This window comes from Rhincodon typus, chromosome 38 (assembly GCF_021869965.1).
Source record: "Rhincodon typus isolate 14 chromosome 38, sRhiTyp1.1, whole genome shotgun sequence".
NCBI classification, from domain to species: Eukaryota; Metazoa; Chordata; class Chondrichthyes; order Orectolobiformes; family Rhincodontidae; genus Rhincodon; species Rhincodon typus.
This window is the reverse complement of record NC_063369.1, coordinates 16,758,900-16,771,155: the sequence shown is the minus strand read 5'-3', so window position 1 is coordinate 16,771,155 and position 12,256 is coordinate 16,758,900. Positions and strand designations below refer to the sequence as shown.

The following is a 12,256-nucleotide window of genomic DNA, read 5'->3' as shown; positions in this document are numbered from 1 at the left end:
GTAGAGAGAGAGAGGCACAGGGAGGTAGAGAGAGAGGCACAGGGAGGAAGAGAAAGGCACAGGGAGGTAGAGAAAGAGAGGCACAGGGAGGTAGAGAGAGGCACAGGGAGGTAGAGAGAGAGAGGCACAGGGCGTCAGAAAGACAGAGATATGGGACAATGGAGAGTTGGAAGCACAGTAACAGATAACAAGAGGGAGATAGAGAGGGAATGGGGCTCTAAAAGAAGAAGGGACAGAGACAGTGATGGAAGGGCAAAGCTAGTGTGAGAGAGGAGCACAGGGCTGTGTGATGAAGGATGTAGAAGGAGAGGGAAAGGATAGAGACACAGAAGGGCATGAAGACATATGGTGGATGAGAGAAAGGGGAGCAGGAAGCAGAAGAAAAACAAAAATACATTGAAAGAGAGAGTTACTGAACATCAGATGGACAGAGAGAAAGAAACACACACAATAAATGAGAAAGACACAGAGACAAAGACAGAGAGAGAGAGAGAGAGGACCATGACAAAATAAGTGAGTGAGAAGGGATGGAAGAGATGGCCAGGCAGTGGCATTGTAAACTCGTAATCAGCTCATGATTTGGAGTCTGAACGTGGCCGATGGTGAAATTTGATTTTAAAAAAAATCTGGAATGAGAAAGGAGTCTAATGGTAACTAAGTAGCCATTGTTGTAAAGACCCATTTGTTTCTCATGTCCCTTAGAGAAGGAAATGAGCCATCCTTAACTAGTCAGGCCTACATGTGACTCCAGACCCACAGCAATGTGCTTGACTCTCACCTGTGCTAAGGATGGGCAATAAATGCTGACCTTGCCGGTGATGCCCACATCACATGGGCTAAAAAAGATGTGGGATAGGTAGAAGCAGAAATGAGAGGGGAAATGACAGCCTAGAGTGAAAGGAAGATAGAAAAAGGAGGTTTGGGCAGTTAGAGAAACTTGAGGGTGCAGAGATAATGAAGAACCCAGAGCTTTAAAAACTTCCGAGAGTTTTTACTCCCACCTGTTGCTCAGGCGGTACTCACTTTCAGCCAGGTCTGTTTGCGCTTACTCTCTGGCCCTCGGATATGGGGAAGGAGCTGAGATACCAACACGGGACACAAGTCCTCCATCACCATGTTACTCAGGATCTGGGGAGAGGTGAAATAACAAATTGACAAATGGAATGAGTGTCACGTTGAGTCAGCTTACTCTCTGCTGCCCTACACTGAAGTTGGACAAGCCATTTGGTGTAACGGTATGCCGAGCAGGACGCAGTGAGGTGTTCTGGGATCTGTTTGCCTGCTCGAGACTGCCTTGCGAAGTAGTTCATAGAGTCATAGAAATGTGCAGCATGGAAACAGACCCTTCAGCCCAACCCATCCATGCCAACCACATATCCTAAACTGATCCAGTCCCATTTGCCAGCATTTGGCCCATAGCCCTCTAAACCCTTCCTATTCATATACCCATCCAGATGCCTTTTAAATGTTGTAATTGTACCCACCTGCACAACAGCTCATTCTATACATGCACAACCCTCTGCATGAAAAGGTAACCCCTTAGGTCCTTTTTGAATCTTTCCCCTCTCACCTTAAACCTATGCCCTCTAGTTTTGGACTAGCCCACCCTGGGGAAAAAGACCTTGTCTATTCACCCTATCCATGCCCCTCATGATTTTATAAACTTCTATAAGGTCACCCCTTGGCCTCTGATACTGCAGGGAAAATAGCCCCAGCCTATTCAGCCTCTCCCTATAGCTCAAACCCTCCAACCCTTGTAAATCTTTTCTGCACCCTCTCAGGTTTAATAACATTCTTCTTATAGAAGGGCAACCAGATTTGATGCAGTATTCTAAAAGTGGCCTAACCAATGTCCTATACAGCTGCAACATGACCTCCCAGCTCCTGTACTCAATGCACTGATCAATAAAATGCCAAACGCCTTCTTCAATATCCTATCTACTTGGGACTCCACTTTCAAGGAATTATGATCCTGCACTCTTTGTGCTGCAACACTCCCCAAGACCTTACCATTAAGTGTATAAGTCTTGCCCTGATTTGCCTTTCCAAAATGCAACACCTCACGTTTATCTAAACTAAACTCCATCTGCCTCTCGTCGGCCCATTGGCCCATCTGATCAAGATCCTGTTGTACTCTGAGGTAACCTTCTTCGCTGTCCACTACACCTCCAATTTTGATGTCATTTGCAAACTTAGTAACCACACTTTCTATGTTTACATCCAAATAATTTGTATAATTGACAGAAAGCAGTGGACCCAGCACCAATGCTTGTGGCACATCGCTAAACTCAGGCCTCACACAAGAGGCCCTGCAAGGCAAAACAGCTCATGTATTTTCTGCATAAGTTATATTTACAGACTCCTTCTCTTAGATAGGCTCTAAAGAAAGTTAAAGACCTAGCCCATTGAGTTGACAGTGGAGTGTCACCTATTGAACACAAATATCATCACAGGTCATTGAGCCAGTGAACTTAACCAGCTCTTTGGTCACTGAAAACAAAAAAAAAGCTGGAAATCACAGTAGGTCAGGCAGCATCCATGGAGACAGAGCAGGCTAACGTTTTAAGTCCAGATGATCTTTGGTCACTACTCGTTGGAGCTGTTTCGTGTGAACTGGAGATGAAGGCATTATGGCAATGTCACTGGGTTTGCAATCTAGAACTGCAGGCTAACATTTTAGATTTAATGGTTCATATCCCACTGTGGCAGATGGTTGACAAAATAATTTCAGAAGAGACCAGTATCCCATCATCAAATCACCCTTTATTTATGTGTGGAGAGTACTTGACACTGATCCAGCTCCCTCAGGGCCAGCTCTCAGAATGAATAGAACCTCTGACACTCCTGTTACTTTTATTAATTTATGTCCATTAAGTATTGGTGCAACTTCCTCACACCAAAGATGACCGCCAAACCATCCTTCTCTATCTGGGTGTGTTTTCGCTCCGCATTAGCCAAAGTCTCAGAAGTATACGGTAACAGGTGTTCCTCTCTGCTGGGTCCCTAGAGAGCTGACACTACCCCAATACCATAAGGGGAGGCATCACATATCAGTAGCACATTTCGCTTGGGATCGTAGTGCGTCAACACCTTAGATTTCTCTAAAGGCTACATCTTGGCTACAAGACCATTTCCAAGCCTGACCCTTGTTCAATAGCAAATGTAAGGGGGCAAGGATGGAGGCCAGGTTACATATGAACTTTCCCTAATAATTCACCAACCCAAGGAAAGACCTAAACTCTGGTACGGACATGGGAGCTGGAGCACTTTTGATCACCCTCACTTTATCTACCAAAGGGTGTAACCTAGTCTAGTCAACTCTGTAGTCCAAGTAGATCACTTGGGGTGACTGGAACATGCACTTTCCCCTCCTAAGGTGTACGCCCGCCTGGGAGAAACTTCTAAGGACTATGTCCAAGTTCTCTACCTGCTCTCTATTGGTCTTCCCAGTTATTAGACGTCATCCAGATAAATGGCGACCTGAGGTAGACCTTATAAAACGTTTTCCATCGTTCACTAGAAAATGGTAGAGGCTGACGATCCTCCAAATGACAGTCTCGTATATTGGTACAAACCCTTTTATAGGTAATTAATTGTAGCACGCTGCTGGGAATCCTCATCTAACCACAATTACAGATACGCATGGCTCATGTCCAGCTTCGTGAAGGACAGCCTCCCCCAACCAGCTTTGTGTATAAATCCTCTTGTGTGAGGGATTGGGTATTTATCCAGCTGCGAGAAGCATTTAACCATTTGTTTAAAATCCCCACAAAAGTGAACTGAGCCGTTGGGTTCCACAATCAGTACGACCGGTGCTGCCCATTCCACAAACTGCACTGGTTTGATGTTTCCTTCGCTTTCCAGCCCCTGATTTCTGCCTCAGCTTTTACTCCGTAAGGCACTGGGTGGGCCTTGCAGAATCATGGGATTGCTTCCTGGTAAATGTGTAAGGTAGCCTTGGCCTCTTTGCTAGTCCTTAGACCTTCCTGAAAAACTTCCGGATATTTAATTAGGACTGCACTCAGGCAACCAATTTCTAATCATAAATGTTAAGCCAATCAAGGTGGATCTTTCTCAGCCAATTTTGCCCCATCAAGCTCAGGCCTGAGCCTTTTACTACAATCAGTGTAGTAAAACACTACAACTGCACCAACTGCTTCTCATAAGGAGACCAGAACGGGAGTTGGATCCTTAATCCGCAAAGGTTCCCTGGTATAGGTTCCCTGGTATAGGTTCTCAGGGTAGCCAAGGCCTTACACCAACTTAACGGTTGGAGTCCAGGGCGAATTTTGGTAAAGACTGGTTGTATGATCACTGATACAGCCATACTGTTATCAACCTCTGTTAGAGCTGGGTGACCATTTAACCAGATGTTTATCTGATTTGGATGTTGCTAAGCAATTTAACCATTCCAAGCCAGGTAGAAGTGAGCTTTCCAGGGTATGCAGCCTCCTGGATACCAGCCTATCAGTTCTCTTACTCAATTCAGGTCTAGTGGGACCCTTTTGCTGTCTCAGGTCTGCATACCGACAGCAACTACAATGGCTTGCCGGCGTGGACTTTCAGAAAATTTTAACCGTTTTGCCGAGGCTTGGTTTTGTTTTGGAGTTTTGCTGTGGGCTGACCTAGAGTCCCTCTGTTCAGGATATGTCCTGAGTGAGGCTACACAATAGTGGTGTTTCTCAAGCTCAGTCAGAGAGGTGAGGGTGTCCACTTCCATCGGTACACCCTGTAACTTGCTGCATTTTCCAATGATAAAGCCAGCTGTAGTGCCTGTTTGAATTCCAGTTGGGCTTCAGCTCATAGGTGCTTTCACATGGCTACATCATTAATCCCACATACCAAATGGTCTCTCAGCATCTCATTAAGGGTTAAACCAAAGTCACATGTCTCTGCCAGTCCTCTTAATCTAGTCAAAAATTCCGATATGGATTCCCCTGGTTCTCGAACTGTTAAAACTAGTAGTGTCTCAGAATTAGAGGAGGCTTGGGGTCGTAATATTCCTTGATTAAAATCCATCAACTCTGGAAAGGTTTTAGTATCTGGTGCCTCAGGAAAAGTCAGGCTCCTAATAACCGAAAAAGCTGCGGGTCCACGAGCCATCAGGAGAATTACTTGTTTTTCATCTGTCCTAATGTGATTTGCCTGGAAAAAATAAGAGATTCTTTCCACATACTGGACACAGTCTTTGATGGCAGTGTCGAACGAGTCAAGCTTCCGAAATAATGGCATGTTGCCAGAAATGTTTAATCCAACTCAAAGACGACTGTTGGGAGCAAATTTTTTCAGGAGCGTGCTTTTCTCTCGTCACCACTGAAATAGCTCCACATAGGTGGGTATCCCATCACTAAGTCACCCTTTATTTATATGTGGAGAGTCTTTGACACTGATCCAGCTCCCACAGTGAATAGAACCTCTGACCCTCCTGTTTCTATCTGTCAGCCAGGGCTCCCTGATTGGACCAGGTTAACAGTCTCAGTCAGGGAGCTCATATTCTATGAGGTCCACCCACTGACCTTGTTACAATCACTACACTTGAAGCTTGAGTTCAGTATAAATGGGGACAACATTAACCATCATCATCATTAAAAACTCTAATGCCCCTTAGGGAATCTGCTATCCTTACCAGAGCCTGACTTACATGATTACTCCACCCCTCAGCAATATGGGTGACTCTTCACTGTCCTCTGGTGGGCAATTAGAGGTGAGCAACAAATATTGGTCAAGCCTAATCAAAGCAGCAGCAGACCATAATGGTGGACTGGGAGAGAGAGCTATTTGAAATAGTTTTATCTTTCTCCCCTTCTGTGCAGAAGCTGTGTATTGGTTTTCACGGGAGGTGCACTTTCTCCTTTCGGTGCTAACCATGGCTCAGTGGTTAGTGGGTATTGCTGAATCAGAAGGTTATTTAAATCTTAGTCCATTGACCAGGCCACAGTGCAAAATGAAGGCTGGTTGGAGGCACAGGTTCAAGCCCCACCTGCTGTGCAAGTGTGGAGTAACATCTCTGGACAGATTGATTGGAGAAATAAATATTGCAGGCTGAGACTCCAATGTCATTGTCCAAAGTGCTGTCTTCCTTTTAAAGACAGAAAATCCACAAGCATTCCAGAAAAAAAAACTGCAAAATCATCCTCAACAGACTGGGTATGGCCATGAAGGGATGACTAGAAAACGTCTCCCCTGCCAAAGGTGCTGAAGTCTTAAATGGCCAGTGTTCTAGAGGAAGACAAAGGAATAGATTATTGGGATGAGAATCGATCTGTTCAGTCATGTGCAAACCCAAGGCAGAAACTTGCAACTCTCGGTAGATGTCATCCTTTGCCCTAGGAACATCCAATCAAAATTAAGACTGAAGTCCTGCCTGCTCCCTCAGCTGGATATCAAAGATCCCAATTCACCCTTCGAAGATGTCATGATGTGGAGGTGCCGGTGTTGGGCTGGGGTGGATGAGGTCAGAAGTCACACGACGCCAGGTTATCGTCCAACAGGTTTATTTGAAAACACAAGCTTTCGGAGCGCTGCTCCTTTGTTGGGTGACTTGGTTGTCCCCCGACAAGGGAGCAGCGCTTTGAAAGTTTGTGTTTTCAAATAAACCTGTTGGACTATAACCTGGTGTTGTGTGACTTCTGACCTCGTCCATCCTTTGAAGAAGAACATGGAATTCAGTCTAATGCCTTAACCCCTACTAGTCTGACAATGAAACTCCAATAATTTATCACTTTGCTGTGCGTGGGAACTGGCTACCCCATCTCCCACAATGTGAAGTATCAAATTTACTGAAAAATGCTTTGGGGTATCCTAAGGCCGTGTAAGCTGCAAGGCAAGTGAAATGTTTTCTTTCTCTCACAGCAGTCACAGAAGCCAACGTGAAGAGAGTTAAAAGATGTTCGATAACGTTACCTCTGTCTCTGAACCAAAATACAATTCACAGATTCCGTACTGTCCCTTCTGCATCCTGCACACCCGCACTGCCTCCAGGAAAGCTCGGACTTCAAAAGAATCCCTTCTGAAGAGCACTGTGAGGAAAATAGCACCATCAACTTGTGCAAATTGTCATCTACTTCTACTGCTACATATCACACAAACCCTGATCACAGTTCCCTCGACACAGGCCACTGTACTCTCAGCACAGGGACAGCACAGGGTTAGATACAGAGTAAAGCTCCCTCTACATTGTCCCCATCAAACACTCCCAGGACAGGAACAGCACAAGGTTAGATACAGAGTAAGGCTTCCTCTACACTGTCCCCATCAAACACTCCCAGGAGAGGGACAGCACAGAGTGAGATACACAGTAATGCTCCCTCCACACTGTTCCCATCAAACACTCCCAGGACGTGTCCCCAGTTGTCCCCATCACTGTGTTTGGGTAAATTGACATTTGTCCTGCTGCTGCTTGAATCTCCATTGATCGAGGTTTCTGAGGAGTTGAGGGAGGTGCCTTTCCCAACCTGTCACTGCGACCTGGATTTAAACCTGGACAGACCCTGAGGTGCCACTGAACCATGTGGCCCTTGTCATTGGGAGCAGGCTGTGGGTTCAATACACACTGGCTGAAGGATGCAAAGCCACAATGCTCACATGAGGGGAAATTAGAGTGAGAATGTGAGGGAGAAGGTCAGGGTACTACACTGACAGGGTGAGCTGGTCTAAAAAGGGAGGAAGCTTATGTATATCATAAATACTGGTACAGAGCAAATGGGCCAAATGGCCTGTTTCAGTTCTGGAAGCACAGCTACAATGTATTACCATGTTGGAATAATTCAGAACACCAAAACAAAGCTATTACATTGGCTATCGGAGCCTGGGACAGGCAATTCTGTAGACCCATTCATAGAATCCCTACAGCGTGGAAGCAGGTCATTAGGCCCATCGAGTCCACACTGACCCTCTGAACAGCATCCCACCCAGACTCACCCCCTACCCTATCCCTACATTTCCCATGGTTAATCCACCTAGCCTGCATATCTTCGGACTGTGGGAGGAAACTGGAGCTCCCGGTGAGGAAATGGGGAGAACATGCAAACTCCACACAGACAGTTGCCCAAGGGTGGGATCAAACCCAGGTTCCTGGCGCTGTGAGGCAGCAGTGTGAGCCCTGAGCCGCTCCGAGTCTGTTTTTTTTAAAATTTGACCCATTTTTCAAATCAAACTGTTCAGGGATGTTATTGCACACTTCTGGAGCAGGTGGAACTTGAATTTGGGCCTTGGTCCAGGCGTAGGGACTGCACCACAAGAGGGCCCTCCTGAGTCTACTTCCGAAAGGGCTCAGGTGATGAGTTCCAGTCAGGTAGGTCGTTGCCTGTGACCAAGTGAACTCATCGAGCGCCACAAAGGAGATTAGTAAGTGATTCCCCGTGGGCTTTGTCAGGCACATGACACAAATGATGCAGTGTAAAACACAGCTTCAGGGTAAGGAGTTGGAGAAGTGTCAGACATCGCGAAGTTTTGTACCAGTGTTGAGGTGGCGGATTCCATCAGCGAGGAGCGTGCTCCAGTTGTGAAGGTCGTCTGCAGTGTGGAAGCAGAGAACAAGGTGCGGGCGATAGGGGTGCCACAGGAATAGAGGGTGATCTGTCGGGCAGTTTGTGTACTGTTCCTTCCAGCAAGTATCTGCGGTACCTGAAGAGGCAAAGAAAGAAAGGTCTGCATTTAGATAGTGCCTCTTGTGACTTCAGGGCACCCCTGAAGCTCCTTTTCAGCGTTTGCGAGTTAGAGGGCAGCTCTGGAGCAGTCCGTACTAGTGGATGAGGGTTTATTTTCACCCAGCCTGGATCGGTTAGATTTTAATGACCGTCCCAGCAAAATGCTACAGATGCCTGAAGACTGCACTCGAAGCTGGAGGCATTTCGAATACCCAGCAGATCAGGGGCATAGAGAAATGCAGTGAGTTAACTGGCCAGGTTCTCTTGGAATGTCACCAACCTGAAACTTTAACACCACTTTTCTAATCACCAACGTTGCCAGGTCTACTAAGGATTTGCTGTTTAAGAACTTAGAACTTAGAACAGTGCAGCACAGTACAGGCCCTTTGGCCCACAATGTTGTACTGACCTATTATCCTACTCTAAGATCAAGCTACCCTGCATACTCTACATTTTACTATCATCCATGTGCCTATCCAAAAGTCGCTTAAATGTCCCTAAAGTATCTGACTCCACTACCGCTGCCGGCAGTGCATTCCACACACCCACCACTCTCTGTGTGAAGAACCTACCTCTGACAGCACCCCTATACCTTCCTCCAATCACCTTAAAATTATGTCCCCTCATAATAGTCATTTCCACCCTGGGAAAAAGTCTCTGACTATCCACTCTATCTGTGCCTCTCATCATCTTGTACACTCTATCAAGTCACCTCTCATCCTTCTTCACTCCAATGAGAAAAGCCCTAGCTCCCTCAACCTTTCCTCATAAGACCTGCCCTCCAGTCCAGGCAGCATTCTGGTAAATCTGCTCTGCACCCTCCCTAAAGCTTCCACATCTTTCCTATAATGAGGTGACCAGAACTGAACACAATATTTCAAGTGTGATCTAACCAGAGTTTTATAGAGCTGCAGCATAACCTCACGGCTCTTAAACTCAATTCCCCTGCCAATGAAAGCGAACACACCCTGCCTTCTTAACAACCCTATCAACTTGGGTAGCAGCTTTGAGGGATCTATGGACGTGGACCCCTAGATCTCTCTGTTCCTCCACACTGCCAAGAATCCTGCAGTTAACCCTGTATTCTGCATTCAAATTCAACCTTCCAAAATGAATCACTTCACACTTTTCCAGGTTGAATTCCATCTGCTCCTTCTTTGTACAGCTCTGCATCCTGTCAATGTCCTGTTGCAACCTACAACAGCCCCCCACGCTGTCCACAACTCCACCAACCTTCGTGTCATCGGCAAACTTATTAACCCACCCTTCCACTTCCTCATCCAAGTCATTTATAAAGATCACAAACAGAAGAGGTCCCAGAACAGATCCCTGCTGAACACCACTGGTCACCGAGCTTCAGGCTGAATACTTCCCATCTACTACCACTCTCTGTCTTCTATTGGGCAGCCAATTCTGTATCCAGACAGCCAAATTTCCCTGGATCCCATGCCTCTTTACTTTTTGAATGAGCCTACCATGTGGAACCTTATCAAATGCCTTGCTGAAATCCATATACACCACATCCACTGCTCTACCTTCATCAATGTGCTTTGTCATATCCTCAAAGAATTCAATAAGGCTTGTGAGGCATGACCTGCCCCTCACAAAGCCATGCTGACTATTTCTAATCAAACTGTGCTTTTCTAAATAATCATAAACACTATCTCTCAGAATCCTCTCCAATAATTTGCCCACCACAGAGGTAAGACTGACCGGTCTGTAATTCCCAGGATTATCCCTATTCCCTTTCTTGAACAAGGGAATAACATCTGCCACCCTCCAATCTTCTGGTACTACTCCAGTGGACAATGAGGATGCAAAGATCATTGCCAAAGGGGCAGCAATCTCTTCCCTCGCGTCCTGTAGTAACCTTAGGTATATCCCGTCTGGCCCAGTGGACTTATCTAACCTCATGTTTTTCAAAATTTCTAGCACATCTTCCTTCCTAACAACAACCTGGTCGAGCATATTAATTTTTTAATTTCCACCCCATTGTTTGGGACTGGAATTCCAACCTTCAGACTGTAAGGGTGTGATTTAAACTGGTGACTGAGGTAGTAACATAGCCACTGCATTTCTGACAGTCATTGCTGCTGGCTAAGTGTCTTATATATTCGCAAACACTGGGACCAGGCCCCTACACAGACTGCAGTACCTACTCTTGGCTTGTCCCCTCTAGTTGTGAGGAACACAGAGCATATAGGGCCCCTACACTGAGGACCATACAGTATGAACCGCAACTTATAATCACAGCTCCAATACATTTGCAAAGAAATATTCGTGGGATGTTGGTCTGATCTCTAATTGACCTTGAGGAGGGGCTGGAGTTTCCTTCTTAGAATCCCTACAGTGTGGAAGCAGGCCATTCGACCCATCAAGTCCACACAGACCCTCTGAAGAACATCTCGTCCAGATCCAGCCCCCACCTCATTCCTGTAACCATGCATTTCTCATGACCAGTCCACCTAACCTGCACATCTTTGGACTGTGGGAGGAAACTGAGCAAAAGATCCTGGGATGGACAATGAGTGGGCTCCACATTCTGACAGTGATGAAAGGACTGAGTTGGGAGGGTGTGACCAGCTCTGCGACCCACACCAGCCATTGTGCCCCCTCACCATTGAAGTGTGGCCAGGTTCGATGGAGCATTTCAGTATATTCTGTCACTGAGGTCAGCACCACAAACCCTGAGAGCAGCACGGTGCCTTCTGGTTTTAGTCCTTTCTGTTCAGCCTGGAATGTATTGCAACAGAGTGCTGGTTAAAAAAAATTAACACCCTTCCAACAAAGCAACAGTACTCCCACGCAACGCTCTGTCACAGGCACTCAATATCCATACTCTCGTCAACATCCCAGACACACAGCCCCCCTCCAATCCCAGGCACACACCCCCCTTCCATTCCCAGGCACACACCCACCTTCCATTCCCAGGCACACAGCCCCCCTCCATTCCCAGACATACAGCCCCCCTCCATTCCCAGACATACAGACCCCTCCATTCCCAGACACACAGACCCACTCCATTCCCAGACATACAGCCCCCCTCCATTCCCAGGCACACAGCCCCCTCCATTCTCAGATACACAGCCCCCCACCATTCCCAGACCCACACCCCCACTCCATTCCCAGACAGACCCTCTCAAATATCCCAGGCACAAACTCTTCCACCATTCCCAGACCCACACACCCCCTCTGCTCCCAGACCCACACCTCCCCACCATTCCCAGACCCACACTCCCCCACCGTTCCCAGACTCACACTCCCCGCACCGTTCCCAGACACAAACTCCCCCCACCGTTCCCAGACACGTTCCTGCACTGCAGACAGAAATGACCCCCCCTCCCCCGCGGAAAGACACGCCTGGTTACCAGGACGATTATTAAAATAAAGACTCAGAGTGCATGAATAAAGTTCCCCACCTCTTTCGTTTCAAAATACTCCAAGTGGTAGCTGGCCTTCATCACAAAATATCTCTGTTTCCACTTCCTCCTGTTGTCCACGTGTTGCAGCATGTGGCCCTGAGCTATCACCTCCTCACTGTCCCTGCATTCCTGACAAGACAAAGCAGTGACTGAGGAGCTGGAGGGCTTCCAATGGAGGGGAAATCA

At 46.9% G+C, this 12,256-nt stretch overlaps 1 protein-coding gene across 3 annotated transcripts in view; it reads right to left on the bottom strand.

Annotated features, from left to right (window-relative positions):
- The window catches only part of LOC109923634 (protein Niban 1-like), a 50,508-nt gene that overhangs the window by 29,982 nt on the left and 8,270 nt on the right, over positions 1-12,256 (bottom strand). For 2 of the 3 annotated variants that reach the window (XM_048618008.1, XM_048618006.1), the window contains exons 3-7: positions 12,068-12,199; positions 11,267-11,381; positions 8,458-8,625; positions 6,904-7,019; positions 1,024-1,128 (exon numbers count right to left, since the gene is read on the bottom strand). In XM_048618008.1, coding sequence (XP_048473965.1) covers positions 1,024-1,128; positions 6,904-7,019; positions 8,458-8,625; positions 11,267-11,381; positions 12,068-12,199 — 636 coding nt within the window. The remainder of the gene's footprint in view (positions 1-1,023; positions 1,129-6,903; positions 7,020-8,457; positions 8,626-11,266; positions 11,382-12,067; positions 12,200-12,256) is intronic. The other variant, XM_048618007.1, reaches the window with a different exon arrangement.